A 27,873-nucleotide genomic window follows, 5' to 3' on the forward strand; every position below is an offset into this window, starting at 1 on the left:
TGAAATATTCTAATGATGAAAGACTTAACAACAATCTAGGTTTGTTCAATATATTATTTTAGTTGCATGACACTGTATGCCCTCTCTCTCTCTCCTGCCTTGTTTGTACGCAAACACTAAGTGTCACTACGTACTGAGGTTCTACCTGTCCCTGGTGTTGCGAAGGATGGGCCTGGCCTCGCTGCCGCTGAACGCTCCGAGTAGTTGGACCGTTCCGTACCATCTGTCCTTCGTGGAGAAATTTATGAAGAGAAACACCTTTGACCACAAGTCCATCCTGAAGTGGTCAGCACGTAGTGTCCTTGAGACCCTTTGGGAAAAGGAGAGGGCGGATCCTATTGGGCGGTTCCCTGAGCAGACTGTCAAAGCCATTTGGCAGGATGCCTCATCGCCAGAACTTTCCAACAAGCACCAAGACATGGCTTGGCTGGTGGTGAGAAGGGCTCTGCCTGTGAGATCCTTTATGCACGCCCGGACTCTCAGCCGCACCGCACGCTGCCCTCGAAGCGGCTGCGGGGGGGACGAGACTGTCACACACCTCCTTCTGGAATGTGCCTATGCAGAGGAAGTCTGGAGAGGAATGCAGTGGTGTTTGTCGAGGTTCGTCCCGAGCAGCGCCGTGACGCTAGACTCCGTGCTCTACGGTCTGTTCCCAGGGACTCACACCAAGACAAACATCAACTGCGCCTGGAGGATCATCAACTCGGTGAAGGACACTCTCTGGGTGGTCCGAAACCTGTTGATCTTCCAGCTGAAGGAGTTGACCCTGACTGAGTGTTGCAGACTGGCACATTCCATGGTCCAGGACTACGTGTTGAGGGACACGCTGAAGCTAGGGGCAGCTGCCGCCAAGGCGCGGTGGGGAGAGACCACCGTGTACTGTCTGCCTGCCTAAGCACAGGGAGGCCCACGCAGTAAGTGGACTCCGCTGATGCCTCAGCTGCATGTATGGATAGTAAATATACAGACCTGTATATATGAATGATTACTCGATCTCTGTATGCAATGAAATGGAATGTTTACATATGTATGGCATGACCAGTTGTACAGATCATCAAAATAGTTTTATGAATAAAGTATATTTTTGAAATAAAAACAACAGGAGCTGAGCATGGGATGGCACTAAGCTGCCTCTTAAGCAGCATGGGGGTTCCTGGTTTATGAGGCCTGTGTGCTCAGCCCATAGTGGCTTGCAGGCAGCTTGCAGCGACCAAGGAAGGAAGTGGAAACACATTCACCTAAGAGGTCTGCAGCACCTTCTCGCCATCCCTCAGAAGGACAAAAGCACAAAGGTTGAAGGTACTCTCAAAAAAAAGGTGTATTCAGCAATCATCAGGAAGAAGGCGCTGCTGTCTAAGTTTCATGGAGGATGCTCACAGCCCCCAAATATTTTCAATTTGGTATACCTGCTGTAGGTGGATTCCCTGGGCAGTAGGATGCCAAAGATTCCTCTCACAAGGAGGTACTCCTCGACATTGATGATCACATCTGGGAGGCACTAGTCTGGAACAGCTCAGCAGCAGGCATGGGATCCCAAAGCAACAACCCAGAGCTGGCCACTGCCTCAACCTGGACACTCAGGGCAGAAGCTGCCTCTCCTGGATTGGTCTCATCAGCAAAAGGAAATAGGTAGTTATCCGGTCACCACTGGATTCGCTGCAGCTCCATCACTTGACGTAACCTGTGAGGATGCCGACATTACAGTATATTAACTCAAAGTTGTGACAGTCTGCTTATTGTCCCTCAGTGGACAAAAACAGACATTGCTGACGAAACTCAGCAGATCTGACAGCATCTGTGGAGAGAAAACATGGTTAACATTTCAGGTCCAGTGACCCTTTTCAGAACTGGTCTGAGGTAGGGTTACTGAATCTGGAACAGTGTCTCTGTTTCTTTCCACGGATGCTGCCAGACCTGCTGACTTCCTCCAGCAATGTCGGTTTTGGTTTCAGATTTATGTTGTACCTTTCAAAGGAATCTTTTCCCATGTATGAAAGGGAATCTGTTGCAGAGAATGTACAATAACATGTTACTAGGAATCTGATAGAGCAGATTAAATACATCCATTCCATTCGAGCACAGGAAATCTGTTATAGTGCACTGTTTTGTCCCAATGCATTGCAGGAAACTATGTTACTGTGTATTACAGGAACTCGATCACAGTGTAACTTACACAGACAGCTGGGGAAGTGCTGCTGGTGTGATTGGGTTAGGAATAAAATGCCCTCGAAGATATGAGATCAAATGCCATTATAGTAGTTGGTGAAACTTACCTTTCAAGTAACTTTTAAAAATTCTGCCATTAAAATAAACAGGGAGAAAGTGAGAACTGCAGATGCTGGAGATCAGAGCTGAAAATGTGTTGCTGGAAAAGCGCAGCAGGTCAGGCAGCATCCAAGGAGCAGGAGAATCGAGCCTTTCCTGAAGAAGGGCTCATGCCCGAAATGTTGATTCTCGTGCACCTTGGATGCTGCCTGACCTGCTGCGCTTTTCCATAAACACATTTTCAGCATTAAAATAGACAGCCTATTATAGAGACCAGGAAACCATTATCATAAAAAACATATCTGGTTTATGAATGCCCTTTAGGCAGTTGCCATCCTTGCTTGGCCTCAGTTCAAGTGACTGCAAAGACCCACAGCAATATGCTTGAATCTTAACTGCCCTCTGAAGTGGCCTAGCAGGGCACTAAGGGATGAACAACAAAATGAGCATGAAAGAATAAATGTTCTGTTAGCGTGTTACATCAAATATTTTACAGCACATTGTAGGGAAACTGTTACAATGTGTTATAAATGATGTGTTGCAAACAATCTATTGCAGTGTGGTATAGGTGATCTGTTATTGCACATTTCAAGAGAATCTGTTCAATTACCTGTGAATGGATGTAGAGAAATACGTTTCAGTGTGCAACAAGTACGTTAAGCAACTTGCTACAGAGTATTTCAGGTAAGGTGTTACGATGAATCAGAGAGGAATATGTTGCTGTATGTTACAGGTCAGTGTGTTGAAGAAAGTCTGCTACAGAGAATGTTAAAGTGATTCAGAACACCTTTTACAGCCAGTGCATTACATGGACTCATACACGAGTCTAATATAAGGAATCTTCAACTGTGGTGACAGGGAATTTGATTGTGATTACAGTGAATAAGCTTAAAGTACCCCGCAGGGATTTTGTCACAGTAGGACAGGGCAAGCTCCCAGGCTTTGGGATCCTGATGTCGGGGTGACCTGGAGGGTCCGTGCAATGATGTAGCCAAGCTTCATCGATAAGTCAGTAGGTGGCCATTTAGCACTGAAGGTTTGTCAGCCTAACCGCCAGCAATGGGATCTGCTGGAGGAGCTGGAAACTTCCAAGAGTGGGCAGCAGCAGCTGGATTCGTTGGGGAGAGGAACAAGGGCACTTCCATTCCTGGTCACTGGCAAGAAGTGGGGGATAGAAGAAGGAGCAAAAGGATTAGCATGATCATATGGAAATGTAACACAGGAATAGGCACTACCGCAGCTGGGGCTGTATTTAACTCAGCTCAATCCCCATTGTCTACAAAAATGCACACGGCTGCATGAGTGGCTAACTCTACTGAGCTGGCAGCTTTGGAATGCAGCCTGGGTCCACTTTGGCACTGGCACCATGCCAGGGAGCCAGCTACGGTACCCTTGCCCTGGGTATGTAATGAGGTAAATTGGCTGCCACGCTCCATTGTGTATCTCTGCCTGGTCTGCCCTCCTGCACGCTGTCAGGGAACATTATTGGCCATGGGAGTGGCTCTCCTGACATAGTCTCTCACCATTTTCCTGGCCTGCCCTAACTCCACACCCACCACCCCATGAATGTTCAACTGCTTTGTGTAACAGGAGAACCATGGGTTAAAGAGAACCTGTGACAGTAACTGACAATGAATCCATTCCTCAGTACTAGCAGTCGTCTGCAGTGCATTACACAGAATTGTTTAGAGTGTGTGACATGGGACACTGCAATAATTTACCAGAAATTTGGAAGTGATTAGTCTGAATTTGTTACAGTGTGTGTTATAAGGAATCAATTATGCAGTATCACAGGAGAATATGTTGTTGCCATGCTAGAGTGAAATCTGATACAGGAGAATCTGTTACACTATGCTATAGTGAAATCTTTGTGTGTTATAGGAACATTTATTACACCATGGTAAAGTGACATATCCTATACCATGGTATAGTTGAATCTGTTAGCATGCTTAACCGGGAACCTATTACAGTCCAATATTGGAATCCATTATAGTGTGTTACAGCAGAATCTGTTACAGTGCATTGGAATAAATCTGTCACAGTGCATTAGTGGAATTTGTTACACGACACTGAAATCTGTTACAGTAGAATCTGTTACACTGTATTATACTTTGTTACAGTAAAATTTTTTGCTTGGTTACAGTTAAATCAGTTAAAGTAGAATCTGTGGCAGTAAAATTGGTTACTTTGTTACAGTGCGATATTACAGTGCAATCTATTATAGTGTGTTACAGGAGTATCTATTTCATCATGCTACAGTCAAACCTGTTGCAGTGCAACAGGAGAATCTGTTACACTGTGCTACAGTGAGATTTGTTAAAATGCTTAGCACAGAATCTGTTTCTGTGCAGTATAATTACATTAGTTGTATATTACAGTGGAATCTGTTCCACTGTATTCCAGTCAAATCAGTTGTGATGTACTTAAGTGGAAGCTGTTATGCTGTGTTACAGGGAAATCAGTTATTTATCATATCGGAGAATTCCTAGAGTGTGGAAGCAGGCTTTTTGACTAATCAAATCCATCAATCCTCCAAAGCGCTTCCCACCCAGACCCACTCCCCTACACTATCCCTGTAGCTCTGCATTTCCCAAGAGCAATCCATATAACCTGCACATTTATGGACCGGGAGGAAATTGGAACACCCAGAGAAAACCCATGCAAACATGGGGACGACACGGACAGTCAACTGAGGGGTGCACTGTCCTCTCTGGCGCTTTGAAGCAGCAATACTAACCATGAACCACCGTGCTGCCCTGTTACACTGTATTACAGTGAAATCAGTCATTGTATATTACAGTGGGATTCTGTTAAACTGAGTCACAGTGAAATCAGCCCTAGTGTGTCACAGTGGAATCTGTTGATATTTTCAAAGTGTAATCTGGCACAGCGGAATCTTAACAGGGAATCTGTTCCACTGTAACGTTGCAATGCATTACAGGGGAATCTGTTACACTGCCTCACAGGAGAATCATGCAGTTTGCAGAATGTGTCACAGGAACTTGACAAAAAAGGGGTGACTGGACACCAAGCTTTGTCTGTCTAAAAGTAGCCAATGTCCCAAGACCATTCCTCCTGACTATTTGTTTGCCACTATCACCATGACAACTGCTCAGACACTCAAGGATATTGGGATTCTCAGAGGTTGGTGAGGATGGAGGGTATGTTAAGGGATAATGTGGCAAATCATGAGGTGGGATTCACGTGACTCTGTGCTGCCAGTGAGGCTGAGAGATAAGTATAGATTAGGACTCTAATCTTGCTGTTCTTTGAAATAGTGTATGCGTGCTATTCTTTCTCCACTTGAGAGGTCAGACAGGACCAAAATTCAACATTCCCACCAAATAACCTCAGCAAGGGCGGTAATCCCTCAGCATGGGGTACCGATGCCAGCTTTAAACTGAGCATCAAATATCTTGGGGCGAGGCTTGGCTACTTGACTGCAGCCATCATTGAGTTTTTGATATACCTGGTCCTGAAGGTGCTAATTAGTGTTGAATCTTCTGGGCTCCCTTAGCACTTGATTACTGATGATCAACAAATTCTCTGATTGGATACTGGGCTGTGAAGGAACCAATGAGCCCTCAGTGTAGCAAGTGGCCAATGTGTGCTCTGATTGGATACCGTGCCATAAGCCAACACTTGGGCATTTATTGGCTACTGAGCGGTGAATGAGCCAATTTGTTTTCAACCAATGGGAGGAAATTGAGCAGAAAAGCAGGAGATCCATGCTGCAATTTGTTGGTCATCAAGTAACCAAGTGCTAAGGGCACCCAGAAGATTCAATATTGACGGGTCAGAGATGGAAAAAGCAGGATGAGATGCTGAGAGCATGTGTCCTCTTATAGGAGGAGAGTTGGGCTTTCCAAAGGGAGGGGTGTCCTGTCTAAAGCTGGAGATGAGAAGAAATTGCATTTTGAGAGAAGGATGGGGTGGGCCCATCCTTACTATGAATAATTTAGTTTCCCCAGAGACAGTTGAACATAGAACATAGAAAAGTAGAGCACAGTGCAGGCCGTTCGGCCCTTGATGTTGTGCCGGCCTTTTATCCTACTCTAAGATCAAACTATCCTACATACATTTTACTATCACTTTACACTTTACTATTATCCATGTGCCGATCCAACAGTCGCTTAAATGTCCCTAATGTATCTGACTCTACTGCCACCACTGGCAGTGCATTCCACACACCCACCACTCTCTGTGTAAAGAACTGACCACTAACATCTCCCCTAAACCTTCCTCCAATCATGTTAAAATTATGCTCCCTAGTGATAGCCATTTCCACCCTGGGAAAAATGTCTATGACTACCCACTCTATCTATGCCTCTCATCATCTTGTACACCTCCATCAAGTCATCCCCTCATCCTTCTTCACTCCAATGAGAAAAGTCCTAGCTCCCTCAAACTTTCTTCATAAGACATGGCCTCCAGTTCAGGCAGCATCCTGGTAAATCTCCTCTGCACCCCTCAAAAGCTTCCTCACCCTTTCGAAAAAGTGTCCAGAACTGAGCACAATATCCCAAGTGTGGTCTAACCAGGGCTCTATAGAGCTGCAGCATAACCTCACAGCTCTTAAACTCAATCCCCCAGCTAATGAAAGCCAGCACACCGTATGTCTTCTTAACAACCCTATCAACTTTGGTGGCAACTTTGAGGGATCTATGGACCTGGAACCTAAGACCCCTCTGTTCCTCCAAGAACCTTGCCTTGAACCCTGTATTCAAATTCCACCTTCCAAAAGGTTGGCTCTTTGACTATATCCAAGGCTGATTTAGACAGATCTTCCATCAAAGTATGTGTCAAGGACAACAGGTTGGGTAGTGGAGCAGGTATGATGGGCCACGCGGACTACCCATACCTGTGTATCTTTCTTGTTGACTACCTGCACCAAGTCAGCAGGTTAGCACCAATTCAAAGAAGGATTGACAAGCACTGACCACCAGGGGCAGTGCAGCGACCCTGACAATAGGGGGAAGGGAAGGAACAGAGAAGTGTGGTTCAGTTTAAATGGAGTTGGAGAGAGGTAAGGGTGCCACTACCCCACTCCCCCACCAACCCTGGAATATGGTGTCCACCTCTCTCTAAAGGCCTCTACTCTTATTCCTCCCAATCTTACTGGGTAACTTGTCATGCTGTCCTCCCACCTCGTCCCTCTGCCAACGTGGCACATCCAGATCCACCTTCAGTTTAAACTGAAGTGTTAGAATTTGAATCAGAATTAGGTTTTATTGCCACATGTACTCAAGTACAGAAGTACAATATTACCATTCACTGGTGCCATCTTGGGTACAAAGGCACCTCAGTCCAAAATCTTAGGTACAAGGTAGAAAAATAAAGAAATAAGTTAAAAGTTCAACACGGAGTTTCACTGGATTCATGCTGCCTCTATTTAAGATATTTTTTGTAAAAACAAAAACTTTTCTTTTGCCAGTAAAACTATTTTATTAAATGGGATGTAGGCTTTTCTATCCATTCCAACCCTGCACTCCCCCACTCCCTAATCTGTTTGTTTTGGCTGCTTTACTTGTCCCCGGCATCTGGCCTGTTCAAGACTGGAAGATCTGAGAGGGGGCAGCCAGCTCCATCCCAGTACCGGAGGGGAACGAAGCTCAGCAGCTGAGCTTAGGGATGGCAGCATGGGGGAAAGCAATGTGAAATATGTAAACAGCTGGATGCTGCCAAATGCATGTGGCTGCCAGCGGCTCAGAAGCGAAGCACAATGCTGGGCTCTATAGTACAGAGAAAGAGAGCGTTTACTGGTAGCCAGCCTCACACCGCAGTCTGACCTTTGCCGACTGTGAAAGGCAGGTTTTTGACTCTCTCTGCCCCAGCAGTTTTTGATATTTTGTTTGCATTTCTCTCTTTCCCCGAGTTCCGGAATGTGAACAGGCCAGGTTAGCCAAATCGCGCATAGCAAGCTCCCAGAGCTGGTTTGGAATTCTGGTGTTTTCTTTCACTTTTTTTTTTAAGCAGTGACTTTAGATTTGAGGCATCTGTGCGGAATGGAATGCTCAGACGTCGCGAACGCTTTCCTCGTAGTACCAGGGAGAGGGGCTGGTCCATCAGAGGACCCAGGGATTGTTTAACACTGCAGAACAGAGATAGGAGCTCCTGTGGTGTGGTGGTAGTGTCCTCATATCACGGTCAGGAGGGCTCATTCAATCCCACACTTGCTCCAACTGTGTGTCAAAACAATTCTGGTCTCCCTGCTATAGAAAGGATGTTGTGAAACTTGAAAAGCTACAGAAAAGGTTGACAAGGATGTTGCCAGGGTTTGAGGGTTTGAGCTACAGGGAGAGGCTGAATAGGCTGGGGCTGTTTTCCCTGGAGCATTGGAGGCTGATGGGTGACCTTACAGACGTTTATAAAATCATGAGGGGCATGGATATGGTGAATAGCTAAGATCTTTTCCCCAGGGTAGGGCTGGGTAGGGGAGTCCAAAACTAGAGGGCGTAGGTTTAAGGTGAGAGGAGAGAGATTTAAGAGGGACCTAAGGGGTAACATTTTCACTCAGAGGGTGATGCATGTCTGGAACGAGCTGCCAAACGAAGTGGCGGAGGCTGGTACAATCACAATATTAAAACAGGCAGCTGGATAGGTACATGATTAGGAAAGGTTTAGAGGGATATGGGCCAAATGCTGGGAGATGGGATTAGATTAATTTAGAATACATGGTTAACATGGACAAGTTGGACTGAAGGGTTTGTTTCCGTGCTGTACATTTCTATGACTCTATCTCTGCACAGTTTAATAAGGAAATATCTATAGCAGGACCTCGCCCATCACTTCTCACCTATGTTCCTGGTGTCTATTTCTGTGGACAAGAAAATGAATCCGCTGGATCAGAATGGGAGTGGGGTTAACAAAGCACAGTAGAGGGGATTTGGATAACATCATTTAGATAAAAGCCAGAAGGTCAAACTGGTAATACATGCACATGACACATACTGGTCTGGTGTTACCCCAAAAATACAGATCCAGTGTAATCAATGACTTTATTTTTATTACTGCTTTTACCTCACTTGTGAATGCTGTTCTGTTATCCTTAAATCTTCTTGTTCATTTGCCTTGTAAAACTATTACAGATGGTGGTATACAGGACTTGAGACTGATGGTCCAACTGCAGATTGCCTTTTCCCCTTCCCAGTTGCCTGAGATCAGACACTTCTTTTTACTTAGAGGGTGGGTTGGGTACAGCCGGAACTTCCAGGCCCCTGGCAACCCTCAGTTCATTGCAAATGTGCATTTCCTGCTTTCAACATTCCCCAGGCACCTGTTCGAGCCCCTCCTCGTCTTCATCTCCATCTCCAGCTCCAGCTCCAGCCCTGCCACCTTCCAAGATTGGCCATCATTCCTCCGGTTCTGGCCTCTTTCTTGAGCATCAACACCCGCCCCCACCCATCAAACCCGATTTTAAACACTCCATCACCGGCTGCCCTGCCCTCAGGGTCCCCAAAGCTCCGTACCTTCCTGCCCGAGTCAATCCATTAGGAAACTCTGCAGAACACCCCTCTTTTCCTCATTCTCCCCTCCAAGCGTTTTGGTCACTCAAACCTGTCTTAATCCGGGGACAGTCACTCCTGCGAGGCTCCTTAGGGGGGAGATGGCTTTCTGGACTTGAAAGTGCTATATGAAGGCAGGTTGTTGTTGTTGAGGGGTGCCAAAGGCTGGTGATGCCAGGACATTGGGGGGTGACATACTGAGGCTGCCAGATTCAAAGTGCCACCTCCATCTGCCAGCTACCATCCTGTTAGGAATTGGAGTATTGACAGGGTCCCTGACACTTCCGGTGGCTCAGTGTAACCACTGAATCCTAGGAAGAAATGTTTGTTTAGTGCATGGATTCTGAAGAAGGGCTTATGCCCGAAACGTTGATTCTCCTGTTCCTTGGATGCTGCCTGACCTTGCTGCGCTTTGACAGCATGAGGGACCTGGGTTTGAGTACAGCCTCGGATGACTGTCTGTGTGGAGTTTGCACATTCTCCCCGTGTCTGTGTGGGTTTCCTCCCACAGTCTAAAGATGTGCAGGTCAGGTGAATTGGTCATGCTGAATTGCCCATCATGTTAGGTGCATTAGTCAGAGGGAAATGGGTCTGGGTGGGTTACTCTTTGGAGAGTCAGTATGGCCTGTTTCCATACTGTAGGGAATCTAATCTAATCAAATCTCATTTCTGAGACACCTTCAGACTGATGAAAGGTTGCCATTTTTAACTCACAGCCTGGCCCTTCTGCTTAACCCCTTAGATACTGAGTGCCCCCAAAAGAGAGTTATTTTAGGTGCTCAGAGACCAGGAGTTTCTCAGTTTGAACTGCTGCACTCCACCTGTGCCCACACCCCACCCTCGTGTATGTAGACAGTGTCATAGTAATGTGTTTGTCTCCTTGTCACAGAGGGGCTGTCTGACAGTGAGCTGTTTCACTACTTGCACAATTGCACTGTCTCAGTGTGAACTCGTTAACCCCTCATGTGCTCAGCGAGTCAGTCACTGTGCTGCCTAACTTCTCATATTGGGGAATCATCAAGTGTTCTACTTAACCCCTCATGTACCAGGGGAATTGTGCAGTGAACTGTTTAACCCCTCGTGGATCAGGGGGATCATGCAGTGACCTATTTAACCCCCTCATGTACCAGGGGAATTGTGCAGTAAGCTGTTTAACCCCCTCATGTACCAGGGGAATTGTGCAGTGAACTGTTTAACCCCTCGTGGATCAGGGGGATCATGCAGTGACCTATTTAACCCCCTCATGTACCAAAGAAATTGTGCAGTGAGCTGTTTAACCCCTCGTGTATCAGGAAAATTGTGCAGTGAGTATTTACCCCCACATGCACCAGGGTCATATACTGAGCCGTTTAACCTCTTGTGTACTGGAGAATATCACAGTGATCTACTTAACCCCTGGGGAATCATGCAGCGAGCTGTTTAACTCCTTGTGTACTGGGGGAATCGTGCAGTAACCTTTTGAACCACTCATGTACTGGGAGGCTGTGCAGAGACCTATTTAACCCTTTCTGTATCATAATAATCATGCCGTGAGGTATTTTAACTCCTTGTATTTTAACTACCGAGGAATCATGCAGTGAGCTGTTTAACCCCTTTAAAACCAGGGAAAACTTGAAAGACTGTTTAACCGCTTGTGTACTGGGGAATTCTGCAGTGCGCTGTTTAACCGTTTGAGTACAAGGGAATGGTACAATTATACAGAGAGAGTCTCACAGTGAACTGTTTGTTACGTTGTCTGTCGGGAGAATATGACATTAAGCTGTTTAGTTGAGTGTGTCTTGTTGTGAATTGTTTAACTTCTCGTGTATTGTGGGGAATCGAACAGCGAGCTGTTTAACCATTTGTGCAACAAGACTGCCTACAGAGCTGTTTAATACCTTGTGTACTGAGACAGACTGACGGCACACTGCTTAACCACATGTGGACAGAGAGAGAATCTGACAATGCACTGTTCAACCATTTGTGTATTAGGAATGCCTCCTATCTGAACTGTTTAACCCCACATGTACAAATAGTGCCTCAGGGTCAGTTGTTTAATCCCTCTGTACCAGAGACACCTCTCCAATTAGTCATCCACTGTTCCAACTCAGTGGGCACTTTGATCCTTAATTTGGGGATGACCCTTGAACATCCATCATTCTGGCACAGCAAGAGGCTATTCATCCCTTCGACTCTGTGCTGATCAGACAGATGTCTTTGAATATATTTTGTGTTTAGATTTCATATCAAGCGCAAATAAAAGGATTTTCTGATCATTTGGAAATGACAGGGATATTTTTGAGCTAGATGCTTGTGACAATCTGGAATTGGGGAGGTTTTTCTGGGCTTCTGGGAGTTGGAGAAGGGTCAACATCAATCATACAGCTAGTGGGACATTGTGGGAGTGGTCACTGAGCGTATCACAGCTTCCTGAAAGGATAACCTCGAGATAAGAGAAGGATTAGGTTAAAGATTCAGCAACTTTTAGGCCTGACAGGTAATTTGAAGGATAACTGTGGGATACTTGAGGCTTAGTTCAGGAGGGTTCTGATGTGCTTATTGTGGATATCCCTCTGTTATGTCTGAGCACACCACCTGACTTATCCTCTCATCTGTTCTCTCCACAGCTGATCCAGTAGATGTTTTACAAGTGTTGCAGTTTAACAGGTTACCTGAAGGAGTGAGGACGACCACAGGCTTCTGCCCCAAAAGGAAATCCGTCTCCAGTGCAGATGTGGCTTACAGAATATCCAAAAAGGCTCAAATCAGCGCTCCCACCAAACAGCTCTTCCCAGGTAAGCACGGGCAGCAAACTGAGCATGCTGGGAAACTGGAGGCCTTCTGCGCAATGTCTGAAAATCCTGGTGTAGAGGAAGGGGAAGAGGGGCCATAGGTTGACCCTTTGGTTAATGATTGGGGGTTACTCATTTTTTCTACCCCCAGTAGCTGCGGACTGGTGATTGACAGTCCACCTTTGACCTCATCACCCTGCCCCAGACAATGATAGTCTGTGGATCATATCCATATGTGCAGTACTGTGCTGTGGCTCTTTGAACCGGACAAGTGCTGCCTTTGCATGTTCCAGAGGAATGCCAAGAGCTTATGTAGAAAGCAATATGTTGTCAAGTCAGGATTTGTTGTAAATGCAGGTTATCTGATTGCATGGTGTGTCACTGAGCTGTCTCTGATTAACCCTGTTCACTCAGTGACTCCCTCTCATCCCTGCCACACATTGATCCTCCCCTTGTCCATATAACCACCCCGTGACCCTCTCCTTGTATGTATGGTTACTGAGTGACCATTCCCTTGTCCCTGAAGCCACTAAATAATCTTTTCTTGTCACTCACTGACCCTTTCCTTGTCTCTATGGCCACTGAGCATGAGTGATGAAATGATCCCTTCTCTTGTGCAGGAGGTACTCGATTCCCCGAAGACTTCTCCATCATGACACTGGTGAAACCGAAGGCTGGAAACCAAGCTTTCCTGCTGTCCATCTACAGTGAGCAAGGCATGCAGCAGGTGGGAGTGGAGATAGGCCGTTCACCCGTCTTCCTGTACGAGGACCACAGTGGGAAGCCTGCACCCGAGGACTACCCCATCTTTGGAGGCATCAATCTCTCAGATGGAAAGTTAGTAGATAGGGCTGCTGTACGTGTATGTTCCCTGTGCTTTGTGTGTACATGTCTGTGTTTGTGCGTATCAGTCCGTGTGCTTTGTGTCTGTGTGTGTCAGCCTGTGTGCATTATGTATGTGTCTCTGTGTGTATATCACTCCCTATGCTTTGTCTGTGTGTGCGTCAGCCTCTGCACTTTGTATGTGTGTCTTTGTGTATGCAGCCATCCTGGTGCTGTGTGTGTATATCAGTCTCTGTTTGGTGTGTGTGTGTGTATCACTATGTTTGTGCATCAGTCCCAGTGTTTTGTGTATGTGAGAGTGTGTGTATATGGTCTCTGTGCTTTGTGTGTGGGCTTTGCACATGTGTATCTGCATGTGTATCAGTCTCTGTAATTGGTGTGTGCGTGTATTTCTTTATGTTTGCACATTAGTCCCTCTGTTTTTTGTCTGTATCTCTAGGCGTGTATCAGTCTCTGTGTTGTGTTGTGTGTGTATGTAAGAAAGAGAGAAACCCTCTGTGCTTTGTGCATATGTCTTTATGTATGTATAACAGTCCCTTTGCTTTGTGTATGTGTGTGAGCCTCTGTGCTTTGTGAGTGTAGCTCTCTGTTTATCAGTCCCTGTGCTTTGTGTGCTTGTGTGTGAAGGTGTGTGAGCCTCTATGCTTTGTGTATGTGTCTCTATGTCTGTGTATCAGTCCCCTGCCATTTCTGATGCTGAGCCAAATCCTGGTATCCTGTTTTACACTGAGCTGGGTTCCTGATCATATCTTCTCCATCGCTAAGTCCACCTATTCCCATCCCGGGATGATTGTCTGTCTCTGTGTCCACCTCAGCTCATCCACCTGCTAAAACACTGATCTGTGCCTTTACTACCTCCTTGGCAACTCCAAACCTCTCCTGTCCGTTATCCCATCTCTTGTAAAAAAGATTGACCTCAAACTCTGCTGCTCATAACTTAACTCATCCTGAGCCTCATTTCCCTCCCACCCCTAACTTGGTGTGAGCTCTCATTCTTCTCTTCAACTCCCTGTTTTTGTCATCTCCTACAATCCCATGACTCTCCGAGATCTCTGTGCTCCTCTAACTTTGGCCTCTTGAAAATCCTTGATTGCACTTGCTCCACCATTTGTGGCTCGCCCTGGGCCCTGATACTAGGAATTCCCTCCCTGAATCTCTCCATCCCTCTACCTCAGTTTTCCCTTTCCAGACACCCTGAAAGCCCATCTCTTTGACTGTGGTTTCAATCACTTCTTTCATTCTTATTTTTATGGCTTGTCAAAGAATGTTTTCATCACGGTTTGCTTGATAATCATTCCTGTGAAGTCTTTTAGGGGTTTTACTACATTGAGTCAACACAAATTCTAACTTCTTATAGTTATGTGCTTTGCTAGAGAGAGAGAGAGCGTTTGTGTGTGTGTGTGTGTGTGTGTGGTATGTGTGTCTGTTTAATCTTCTTATATTAGAAACACCAAAACTGCAGATGCTGGAATCCAAGGTAGACAAACATGAGGCTGAAAGACCTGAAGAAGGGTTATACCAGAATCATTGACTTTTCCACCTGCTGATGCTGGATTCGAGCACAGCAGGTCAGGCTGCATCTGAAGAGCAGGAAAATCGATGTTCCGGGCAAAAGCCCGTCAACAGGTATTCCTGTTGAAGGGCTTTTGCCCGAAACGTCGATTTTCCTGCTCCTCGGATGCTGCCTGACCTGCTGTGCTTTTCCAGCACCACTCTAGTCTTGACTCTAATCTCCAGCATCTGCAGTCCCCACCTCCACCCCCTGATGCTGCCTGGCTTGCTGAGTTCTTCCAGCTTCCGTTTATCTACTTTGTACATCCTGGATTGTCTGTTTCCTGAGTTCATTTTTTGGATTTGATTAATTATTGTCACATGTACCCAGGTACAGTGAAAAGCTTTGTTTTGCATGCACTACAGGCAGATCACACCATACAAAGTGCATTAGGCTAATAGCCTGCAGGCTCCTGTATTCCTGTGTGTACAGGATTTTAGACATAAATCTTTGCACTTGTCTGCACCTATCTCTCAGTATGCCTATTCCCAGTTTACTAAAAGGTTTATTGTGTCCTGTGTGCTGATGTCTGCGCATTTCTTTATATTGCCTGTCTGCTCCTACATCTGGTTAGTGAGTTAGATTTTACAATCGGGAACCGTATATTCTATGGAACAGGATTGTTGACGTTTCACATACTGCATACTCAGGCATTACATTTCACAGAGACACGGAAAGATCAGCTAGTGGGAAAAATGTGGCAGATGGATTGCATTGCTGGAAAATGTGAGATCATCTATTTTGTAGCAAAAAGGGACAGACCGGAGTATTATTTAAATGGTGAAATAGTGGAAGGCGAAAGAGATTTAGGGACCCAGGTGCACAACAGTACACTAAGTTAGAGTGGGCAGGTAGCAAATCTAAATAAAAAGATAAATGGGGTGTTCAAAATATTACTTCCCCTCCTCACTAACATTGTATCATCTCACAGAGTGCACTGGCCATTTCTCCTTGTGTATGCCTGACTCTGTTTCTGTGACCATCTACCTATGTGTGTGTGTGTATTTGCGCATTTCTCTCTGTTTTTGTGCCTATTTTTCTATGTGTGCTAAGCTGTTTGTTTCTGTGTCTTCCCTTTTCTCTGTATGTGTCTGTTTGACGGTGTTTGCACTATCTGTACATTGCCTGTAGATGTGTTGGCCTGTTTCACTGTCTGTGTGTATGTCGGTGTTTGCACTATCTGTACATTGCCTGTAGATGTGTTGGCCTGTTTCACTGTCTGTGTGTATGTCGGTGTTTGCACTATCTGTACATTGCCTGTAGATGTGTTGGCCTGTTTCACTGTCTGTGTGTATGTCGGTGTTTGCACTATCTGTACATTGCCTGTAGATGTGTTGGCCTGTTTCACTGTCTGTGTGTATGTCGGTGTTTGCACTATCTGTACATTGCCTGTAGATGTGTTGGCCTGTTTCACTGTCTGTGTGTATGTCGGTGTTTGCACTATCTGTACATTGCCTGTAGATGTGTTGGCCTGTTTCACTGTCTGTGTGTATGTCGGTGTTTGCACTATCTGTACATTGCCTGTAGATGTGTTGGCCTGTTTCACTGTCTGTGTGTATGTCGGTGTTTGCACTATCTGTACATTGCCTGTAGATGTGTTGGCCTGTTTCACTGTCTGTGTGTATGTCGGTGTTTGCACTATCTGTACATTGCCTGTAGATGTGTTGGCCTGTTTCACTGTCTGTGTGTATGTCGGTGTTTGCACTATCTGTACATTGCCTGTAGATGTGTTGGCCTGTTTCACTGTCTGTGTGTATGTCGGTGTTTGCACTATCTGTACATTGCCTGTAGATGTGTTGGCCTGTTTCACTGTCTGTGTGTATGTCGGTGTTTGCACTATCTGTACATTGCCTGTAGATGTGTTGGCCTGTTTCACTGTCTGTGTGTATGTCGGTGTTTGCACTATCTGTACATTGCCTGTAGATGTGTTGGCCTGTTTCACTGTCTGTGTGTATGTCGGTGTTTGCACTATCTGTACATTGCCTGTAGATGTGTTGGCCTGTTTCACTGTCTGTGTGTATGTCGGTGTTTGCACTATCTGTACATTGCCTGTAGATGTGTTGGCCTGTTTCACTGTCTGTGTGTATGTCGGTGTTTGCACTATCTGTACATTGCCTGTAGATGTGTTGGCCTGTTTCACTGTCTGTGTGTATGTCGGTGTTTGCACTATCTGTACATTGCCTGTAGATGTGTTGGCCTGTTTCACTGTCTGTGTGTATGTCGGTGTTTGCACTATCTGTACATTGCCTGTAGATGTGTTGGCCTGTTTCACTGTCTGTGTGTATGTCGGTGTTTGCACTATCTGTACATTGCCTGTAGATGTGTTGGCCTGTTTCACTGTCTGTGTGTATGTCGGTGTTTGCACTATCTGTACATTGCCTGTAGATGTGTTGGCCTGTTTCACTGTCTGTGTGTATGTCGGTGTTTGCACTATCTGTACATTGCCTGTAGATGTGTTGGCCTGTTTCACTGTCTGTGTGTATGTCGGTGTTTGCACTATCTGTACATTGCCTGTAGATGTGTTGGCCTGTTTCACTGTCTGTGTGTATGTCGGTGTTTGCACTATCTGTACATTGCCTGTAGATGTGTTGGCCTGTTTCACTGTCTGTGTGTATGTCGGTGTTTGCACTATCTGTACATTGCCTGTAGATGTGTTGGCCTGTTTCACTGTCTGTGTGTATGTCGGTGTTTGCACTATCTGTACATTGCCTGTAGATGTGTTGGCCTGTTTCACTGTCTGTGTGTATGTCGGTGTTTGCACTATCTGTACATTGCCTGTAGATGTGTTGGCCTGTTTCACTGTCTGTGTGTATGTCGGTGTTTGCACTATCTGTACATTGCCTGTAGATGTGTTGGCCTGTTTCACTGTCTGTGTGTATGTCGGTGTTTGCACTATCTGTACATTGCCTGTAGATGTGTTGGCCTGTTTCACTGTCTGTGTGTATGTCGGTGTTTGCACTATCTGTACATTGCCTGTAGATGTGTTGGCCTGTTTCACTGTCTGTGTGTATGTCGGTGTTTGCACTATCTGTACATTGCCTGTAGATGTGTTGGCCTGTTTCACTGTCTGTGTGTATGTCGGTGTTTGCACTATCTGTACATTGCCTGTAGATGTGTTGGCCTGTTTCACTGTCTGTGTGTATGTCGGTGTTTGCACTATCTGTACATTGCCTGTAGATGTGTTGGCCTGTTTCACTGTCTGTGTGTATGTCGGTGTTTGCACTATCTGTACATTGCCTGTAGATGTGTTGGCCTGTTTCACTGTCTGTGTGTATGTCGGTGTTTGCACTATCTGTACATTGCCTGTAGATGTGTTGGCCTGTTTCACTGTCTGTGTGTATGTCGGTGTTTGCACTATCTGTACATTGCCTGTAGATGTGTTGGCCTGTTTCACTGTCTGTGTGTATGTCGGTGTTTGCACTATCTGTACATTGCCTGTAGATGTGTTGGCCTGTTTCACTGTCTGTGTGTATGTCGGTGTTTGCACTATCTGTACATTGCCTGTAGATGTGTTGGCCTGTTTCACTGTCTGTGTGTATGTCGGTGTTTGCACTATCTGTACATTGCCTGTAGATGTGTTGGCCTGTTTCACTGTCTGTGTGTATGTCGGTGTTTGCACTATCTGTACATTGCCTGTAGATGTGTTGGCCTGTTTCACTGTCTGTGTGTATGTCGGTGTTTGCACTATCTGTACATTGCCTGTAGATGTGTTGGCCTGTTTCACTGTCTGTGTGTATGTCGGTGTTTGCACTATCTGTACATTGCCTGTAGATGTGTTGGCCTGTTTCACTGTCTGTGTGTATGTCGGTGTTTGCACTATCTGTACATTGCCTGTAGATGTGTTGGCCTGTTTCACTGTCTGTGTGTATGTCGGTGTTTGCACTATCTGTACATTGCCTGTAGATGTGTTGGCCTGTTTCACTGTCTGTGTGTATGTCGGTGTTTGCACTATCTGTACATTGCCTGTAGATGTGTTGGCCTGTTTCACTGTCTGTGTGTATGTCGGTGTTTGCACTATCTGTACATTGCCTGTAGATGTGTTGGCCTGTTTCACTGTCTGTGTGTATGTCGGTGTTTGCACTATCTGTACATTGCCTGTAGATGTGTTGGCCTGTTTCACTGTCTGTGTGTATGTCGGTGTTTGCACTATCTGTACATTGCCTGTAGATGTGTTGGCCTGTTTCACTGTCTGTGTGTATGTCGGTGTTTGCACTATCTGTACATTGCCTGTAGATGTGTTGGCCTGTTTCACTGTCTGTGTGTATGTCGGTGTTTGCACTATCTGTACATTGCCTGTAGATGTGTTGGCCTGTTTCACTGTCTGTGTGTATGTCGGTGTTTGCACTATCTGTACATTGCCTGTAGATGTGTTGGCCTGTTTCACTGTCTGTGTGTATGTCGGTGTTTGCACTATCTGTACATTGCCTGTAGATGTGTTGGCCTGTTTCACTGTCTGTGTGTATGTCGGTGTTTGCACTATCTGTACATTGCCTGTAGATGTGTTGGCCTGTTTCACTGTCTGTGTGTATGTCGGTGTTTGCACTATCTGTACATTGCCTGTAGATGTGTTGGCCTGTTTCACTGTCTGTGTGTATGTCGGTGTTTGCACTATCTGTACATTGCCTGTAGATGTGTTGGCCTGTTTCACTGTCTGTGTGTATGTCGGTGTTTGCACTATCTGTACATTGCCTGTAGATGTGTTGGCCTGTTTCACTGTCTGTGTGTATGTCGGTGTTTGCACTATCTGTACATTGCCTGTAGATGTGTTGGCCTGTTTCACTGTCTGTGTGTATGTCGGTGTTTGCACTATCTGTACATTGCCTGTAGATGTGTTGGCCTGTTTCACTGTCTGTGTGTATGTCGGTGTTTGCACTATCTGTACATTGCCTGTAGATGTGTTGGCCTGTTTCACTGTCTGTGTGTATGTCGGTGTTTGCACTATCTGTACATTGCCTGTAGATGTGTTGGCCTGTTTCACTGTCTGTGTGTATGTCGGTGTTTGCACTATCTGTACATTGCCTGTAGATGTGTTGGCCTGTTTCACTGTCTGTGTGTATGTCGGTGTTTGCACTATCTGTACATTGCCTGTAGATGTGTTGGCCTGTTTCACTGTCTGTGTGTATGTCGGTGTTTGCACTATCTGTACATTGCCTGTAGATGTGTTGGCCTGTTTCACTGTCTGTGTGTATGTCGGTGTTTGCACTATCTGTACATTGCCTGTAGATGTGTTGGCCTGTTTCACTGTCTGTGTGTATGTCGGTGTTTGCACTATCTGTACATTGCCTGTAGATGTGTTGGCCTGTTTCACTGTCTGTGTGTATGTCGGTGTTTGCACTATCTGTACATTGCCTGTAGATGTGTTGGCCTGTTTCACTGTCTGTGTGTATGTCGGTGTTTGCACTATCTGTACATTGCCTGTAGATGTGTTGGCCTGTTTCACTGTCTGTGTGTATGTCGGTGTTTGCACTATCTGTACATTGCCTGTAGATGTGTTGGCCTGTTTCACTGTCTGTGTGTATGTCGGTGTTTGCACTATCTGTACATTGCCTGTAGATGTGTTGGCCTGTTTCACTGTCTGTGTGTATGTCGGTGTTTGCACTATCTGTACATTGCCTGTAGATGTGTTGGCCTGTTTCACTGTCTGTGTGTATGTCGGTGTTTGCACTATCTGTACATTGCCTGTAGATGTGTTGGCCTGTTTCACTGTCTGTGTGTATGTCGGTGTTTGCACTATCTGTACATTGCCTGTAGATGTGTTGGCCTGTTTCACTGTCTGTGTGTATGTCGGTGTTTGCACTATCTGTACATTGCCTGTAGATGTGTTGGCCTGTTTCACTGTCTGTGTGTATGTCGGTGTTTGCACTATCTGTACATTGCCTGTAGATGTGTTGGCCTGTTTCACTGTCTGTGTGTATGTCGGTGTTTGCACTATCTGTACATTGCCTGTAGATGTGTTGGCCTGTTTCACTGTCTGTGTGTATGTCGGTGTTTGCACTATCTGTACATTGCCTGTAGATGTGTTGGCCTGTTTCACTGTCTGTGTGTATGTCGGTGTTTGCACTATCTGTACATTGCCTGTAGATGTGTTGGCCTGTTTCACTGTCTGTGTGTATGTCGGTGTTTGCACTATCTGTACATTGCCTGTAGATGTGTTGGCCTGTTTCACTGTCTGTGTGTATGTCGGTGTTTGCACTATCTGTACATTGCCTGTAGATGTGTTGGCCTGTTTCACTGTCTGTGTGTATGTCGGTGTTTGCACTATCTGTACATTGCCTGTAGATGTGTTGGCCTGTTTCACTGTCTGTGTGTATGTCGGTGTTTGCACTATCTGTACATTGCCTGTAGATGTGTTGGCCTGTTTCACTGTCTGTGTGTATGTCGGTGTTTGCACTATCTGTACATTGCCTGTAGATGTGTTGGCCTGTTTCACTGTCTGTGTGTATGTCGGTGTTTGCACTATCTGTACATTGCCTGTAGATGTGTTGGCCTGTTTCACTGTCTGTGTGTATGTCGGTGTTTGCACTATCTGTACATTGCCTGTAGATGTGTTGGCCTGTTTCACTGTCTGTGTGTATGTCGGTGTTTGCACTATCTGTACATTGCCTGTAGATGTGTTGGCCTGTTTCACTGTCTGTGTGTATGTCGGTGTTTGCACTATCTGTACATTGCCTGTAGATGTGTTGGCCTGTTTCACTGTCTGTGTGTATGTCGGTGTTTGCACTATCTGTACATTGCCTGTAGATGTGTTGGCCTGTTTCACTGTCTGTGTGTATGTCGGTGTTTGCACTATCTGTACATTGCCTGTAGATGTGTTGGCCTGTTTCACTGTCTGTGTGTATGTCGGTGTTTGCACTATCTGTACATTGCCTGTAGATGTGTTGGCCTGTTTCACTGTCTGTGTGTATGTCGGTGTTTGCACTATCTGTACATTGCCTGTAGATGTGTTGGCCTGTTTCACTGTCTGTGTGTATGTCGGTGTTTGCACTATCTGTACATTGCCTGTAGATGTGTTGGCCTGTTTCACTGTCTGTGTGTATGTCGGTGTTTGCACTATCTGTACATTGCCTGTAGATGTGTTGGCCTGTTTCACTGTCTGTGTGTATGTCGGTGTTTGCACTATCTGTACATTGCCTGTAGATGTGTTGGCCTGTTTCACTGTCTGTGTGTATGTCGGTGTTTGCACTATCTGTACATTGCCTGTAGATGTGTTGGCCTGTTTCACTGTCTGTGTGTATGTCGGTGTTTGCACTATCTGTACATTGCCTGTAGATGTGTTGGCCTGTTTCACTGTCTGTGTGTATGTCGGTGTTTGCACTATCTGTACATTGCCTGTAGATGTGTTGGCCTGTTTCACTGTCTGTGTGTATGTCGGTGTTTGCACTATCTGTACATTGCCTGTAGATGTGTTGGCCTGTTTCACTGTCTGTGTGTATGTCGGTGTTTGCACTATCTGTACATTGCCTGTAGATGTGTTGGCCTGTTTCACTGTCTGTGTGTATGTCGGTGTTTGCACTATCTGTACATTGCCTGTAGATGTGTTGGCCTGTTTCACTGTCTGTGTGTATGTCGGTGTTTGCACTATCTGTACATTGCCTGTAGATGTGTTGGCCTGTTTCACTGTCTGTGTGTATGTCGGTGTTTGCACTATCTGTACATTGCCTGTAGATGTGTTGGCCTGTTTCACTGTCTGTGTGTATGTCGGTGTTTGCACTATCTGTACATTGCCTGTAGATGTGTTGGCCTGTTTCACTGTCTGTGTGTATGTCGGTGTTTGCACTATCTGTACATTGCCTGTAGATGTGTTGGCCTGTTTCACTGTCTGTGTGTATGTCGGTGTTTGCACTATCTGTACATTGCCTGTAGATGTGTTGGCCTGTTTCACTGTCTGTGTGTATGTCGGTGTTTGCACTATCTGTACATTGCCTGTAGATGTGTTGGCCTGTTTCACTGTCTGTGTGTATGTCGGTGTTTGCACTATCTGTACATTGCCTGTAGATGTGTTGGCCTGTTTCACTGTCTGTGTGTATGTCGGTGTTTGCACTATCTGTACATTGCCTGTAGATGTGTTGGCCTGTTTCACTGTCTGTGTGTATGTCGGTGTTTGCACTATCTGTACATTGCCTGTAGATGTGTTGGCCTGTTTCACTGTCTGTGTGTATGTCGGTGTTTGCACTATCTGTACATTGCCTGTAGATGTGTTGGCCTGTTTCACTGTCTGTGTGTATGTCGGTGTTTGCACTATCTGTACATTGCCTGTAGATGTGTTGGCCTGTTTCACTGTCTGTGTGTATGTCGGTGTTTGCACTATCTGTACATTGCCTGTAGATGTGTTGGCCTGTTTCACTGTCTGTGTGTATGTCGGTGTTTGCACTATCTGTACATTGCCTGTAGATGTGTTGGCCTGTTTCACTGTCTGTGTGTATGTCGGTGTTTGCACTATCTGTACATTGCCTGTAGATGTGTTGGCCTGTTTCACTGTCTGTGTGTATGTCGGTGTTTGCACTATCTGTACATTGCCTGTAGATGTGTTGGCCTGTTTCACTGTCTGTGTGTATGTCGGTGTTTGCACTATCTGTACATTGCCTGTAGATGTGTTGGCCTGTTTCACTGTCTGTGTGTATGTCGGTGTTTGCACTATCTGTACATTGCCTGTAGATGTGTTGGCCTGTTTCACTGTCTGTGTGTATGTCGGTGTTTGCACTATCTGTACATTGCCTGTAGATGTGTTGGCCTGTTTCACTGTCTGTGTGTATGTCGGTGTTTGCACTATCTGTACATTGCCTGTAGATGTGTTGGCCTGTTTCACTGTCTGTGTGTATGTCGGTGTTTGCACTATCTGTACATTGCCTGTAGATGTGTTGGCCTGTTTCACTGTCTGTGTGTATGTCGGTGTTTGCACTATCTGTACATTGCCTGTAGATGTGTTGGCCTGTTTCACTGTCTGTGTGTATGTCGGTGTTTGCACTATCTGTACATTGCCTGTAGATGTGTTGGCCTGTTTCACTGTCTGTGTGTATGTCGGTGTTTGCACTATCTGTACATTGCCTGTAGATGTGTTGGCCTGTTTCACTGTCTGTGTGTATGTCGGTGTTTGCACTATCTGTACATTGCCTGTAGATGTGTTGGCCTGTTTCACTGTCTGTGTGTATGTCGGTGTTTGCACTATCTGTACATTGCCTGTAGATGTGTTGGCCTGTTTCACTGTCTGTGTGTATGTCGGTGTTTGCACTATCTGTACATTGCCTGTAGATGTGTTGGCCTGTTTCACTGTCTGTGTGTATGTCGGTGTTTGCACTATCTGTACATTGCCTGTAGATGTGTTGGCCTGTTTCACTGTCTGTGTGTATGTCGGTGTTTGCACTATCTGTACATTGCCTGTAGATGTGTTGTCCTGTTTCACTGTCTGTGTGTGTGTCGGTGTTTGCACTATCTGTACATTGCCTGTAGATGTGTTGGCCTGTTTCACTGTCTGTGTGTGTGTCGGTGTTTGCACTATCTGTACATTGCCTGTAGATGTGTTGGCCTGTTTCACTGTCTGTGCATTGTTTTGTGTGTGTGTGTTGGTGTTTGCACTGTCTGCACATTGTCTTGTAGATATGTTAGCCTGTTTCACTATCTAAGCATTGTTGTGTGAGTATCAGTTGATTTTTGACCTATTTTCTGCTCCATGTGCATGCCTGTAAGCATTTTGCTGTGTTAACATGTTGCTTTGGGTCTATGGTGGTGGATTATTTGTGGTATGTGTGAATTTGTTTACATGAGAACAGCCTGTGTAATGTTCTGCATTTATTTGTCTATCTCACACTGTTTTCTGACTGTTCCCAGTTCACTATGTGTCTGTTTGTTCCTTTGTCTATGTGTTGTTCTTAATGCATATCTTTGCTTCTTTATCTGGATGTGAATCTGTTTCTGGGAGAATTCTATTTTCTGTGCCTGTATATCATTCTAGGTGTATTTTTGTCTTATTCAATCGTGGGATATGAGCATTGCTCATATTGCCCATTCCTTTTTACCTAGAGGGTAGTTAGAAGTCAATCATATTGCTATGGGTCTGGAGTCACATGGAGACCAGACCAGGAAAGGAAGACTGCTCCTTTCCCAAAAGGACATGGGGGGCATGGTGGCTCAGTGGTTAGCACTGCTGCCTCACAGTGGCAGGTACCCAGGCTCAATTCCGACTTCAGGTGACTGTCTGTGTGGAGTTTGCACATTCTCCCCGTATCTGCATGAGTTTCCTCTGGGTGCTCTGGTTTCCTGCCACAGTCCAAAGCGGTACAGGTTAGGGTGGATTGGCCGTGCTAAATTGCCCCATAGTGTTCAGGGATATGCAAGCGGGGTGGAGTAGATGTGGGAAATGTGTGATTTTGGGGATTGGGGTGTCAGGGTCTGGGTGGGATGCTCTTCAGAGAGTCAGTGCATATTCGATGTATTGAATGGCCTCTTTCCGATCTGTAGAGATTCTAAGATTCTATGACATGTCAGCCTGTTCCAAACTGAGTACTATTCTGATATCCATGTGAGTCAATTTCTATTGTAGTTTGATTTGGAGTCTGCACATTATCCTGTGTGTGTTCTGATGTCAACAATTCGCTTTGTATGTGTGCTAGTCATCTGTTATGTTTTGTCATATTACTTTGTGCCTTTTCAGACATTTCTATGTTCGTCTATTTTTCTGTATGTCTTGGTATGTCTGTCGGGGTTGTATTGTTTGGTTTGTGTGTTTATGTCTGTGTATTCTTCCATGTCAATGTTTGTCTCTTGCTGTGTGTGTGTTGTGCAATATAGCTTGTGTTTGTTCCAATGTCCCTTTTGTTCTTCTGTCCATCAGTCTGTTTCTATTTTTGTGGTTTACCCTGCACTGTATTTCAGGCTGATATTCATTTCTGTATTACATTTGTATGTGTTGGGTTGCTTATGCATTTGGATATTATTCTGTGTGGTTTCATTGTTCTGTGTGTCTGTTTCCAGTCAGTGTATTGTTGTCTGCCTGGGTCTTGTCTGTATATTGCTCTGTGTGTGTGATGCTAGTCTGTGTATTGCTCTCTGTGTCTAGTTCCAGTCTGCATGTTATCCAGTGTGTCTAGTTCCAACCTTTCACTTATCCGTTTGTCAGGTTCAAGTCTGCATATTGTTTTGCGTGTCTGGTTCCAGGGAGTGTGTTGTTCTGTGAGGAGTTCCAGCCTGTATATTGCTATTTTTGTCTTCTTGTTCTGTGTGTCTGCTTCCTGTCTGTGTATTGCTGTGTTTTTCTGGTTTCTATCTGTTTAGTGTGCTATGTCATTCCAATTTGGGCATTGTTCGTTTAGTTCCAGTCTGTGTATTGTTCTGTTGGGTTCTGGTCCATGTATTGGAACCTGTGTCTCATTCTAGTCTATGTATTGTACTGTGTGTGTGCTTCCACAGTATTCTGAGTAGAATTCACTCCCAAATACTGTTCTGTCTGTCAAGTTGAACTCTGTGTGCAGTTCTGTCTGAGTAATATTAAATCTGTATAATATTTTGTGTATCTCTTTCTAGTCTGTGTATTGTTCCATTTTTCTGACTCCAGTATGTGCATTGTTCTGTCTGGATCCAGTCTGTATACTGCTCTATTTGACTGGCTATATGCTGTGTACTGTTCAGAGTTTTGGTTGCATTTTGTGCATTGTTCTGCCTAATTCCAGAATGTGTTTCCCATGTCTCATTCTAGTTTGTGTATTGTACTGTGCACCTGCTTCCAATCTGTGGATTGTCTGCATGTTATATTGCATACTGTGTATTGTCCTGTGTGCCTGTTTGCAGTCTCTAATCACAACAAGGACAGTACCTGTCTGGTCCTCACCTTCCACCCCACTAACCTCCGGATATATTGCAACATCCCCTGCCATTTCTGCCACCTACAAACAGGGATTTATTTCCCTCCCCACCCTATCTGCATTCCGGAGAGACCATTCCCTCCTCAACTCCCTTGTTAGGTCCACACAGCCCCCACCAACCCACCCTCCACACCCAGCACCTTCCCCTGCCACCGCAAGAAGTGCAAAGCCTGCGCCCACACCTCCCCCCTCACCTCCACCCAAGGACACAAAGAATCCTTCCACATCCGACAGAGATTTACCTGTAATCCCACACACGTCATCTACTGTGTCCGTTGCTCTCAATGTGGTCTCCTCTACATTGGGGAGACAGGATGCCGACTTGCGGAACGTTTTGGAGAACATCTGTGGGACACACGGACTAAACAAGCCCACTGCCCTCTGGTTGAACACTTTAACTCCCCCTCCCACTCCACCTAAAACCTGCAAGTCCTGGGCCTCCTCCACTGCCAAATTCTAGCCACCTGACACCTGGGGGAAGAATGCCTCATGTTTGCCTTGGGATCAATGTGGATTTCACTAGTTTCCTCAATTTCTCAGCTCCCGATAAAGAGCTTATGCTCAAAACATCGACCCTCCTGTTCCTTGGATGCTGCTTGAATGGCTGTCTGTTTGCAGTCTGTGCGGGTCCAGTCTGTGTATTATTTTCTCTGGTTCCAGCCTGTACATTGCTGTGTCTGGTTGCAGGTTGGGTGTTATTCTCTGTGTCTCATTGTAGTCTGTTTGCTCTATGTGTCTGGTTCCAGTCAATGTTTTGCTGGGGTTTAGCTGCTCATTGTTATCCTTGCCTCATTCTAGTTTGTACATTGTACTGTATGTTAGGCTCCAGCCTGTGTATTCTCCATTTAATTCCAGTCTATGCACTGTTCTGTCTATTCAGTTAAAGTTTGTGCATTGTTCTGAGTGTCTTATTCTGTATATTTGCTTTGTCCAGCAGGTGCCTTTTTGTCTGATTGCAGCCTGTGTATTGTTTGTGTGTCCTTTTGCAGTCTGTCCATTGTGCTGACTATCTGTTTCCAGTCTATATATTGCTCTTGGTGTATGGTCCAGTTTATGTATTATTCTGTGTATTTTGTTCCCAT

General features: G+C 45.4%; 1 protein-coding gene across 1 annotated transcript in view; it reads left to right on the top strand.

Moving 5' to 3' along the window:
- Positions 1 to 27,873, top strand: part of LOC122541220 (collagen alpha-1(V) chain-like) — a 249,088-nt gene that overhangs the window by 45,170 nt on the left and 176,045 nt on the right. Inside the window, exons 2-3 of the mRNA XM_043677844.1 lie at positions 12,377 to 12,544; positions 13,162 to 13,397. Of these exons, the coding sequence (XP_043533779.1) occupies positions 12,377 to 12,544; positions 13,162 to 13,397 (404 nt within the window). The remainder of the gene's footprint in view (positions 1 to 12,376; positions 12,545 to 13,161; positions 13,398 to 27,873) is intronic.

Source organism: Chiloscyllium plagiosum, chromosome 37 (genome assembly GCF_004010195.1).
Source record: "Chiloscyllium plagiosum isolate BGI_BamShark_2017 chromosome 37, ASM401019v2, whole genome shotgun sequence".
NCBI lineage: Eukaryota > Metazoa > Chordata > Chondrichthyes > Orectolobiformes > Hemiscylliidae > Chiloscyllium > Chiloscyllium plagiosum.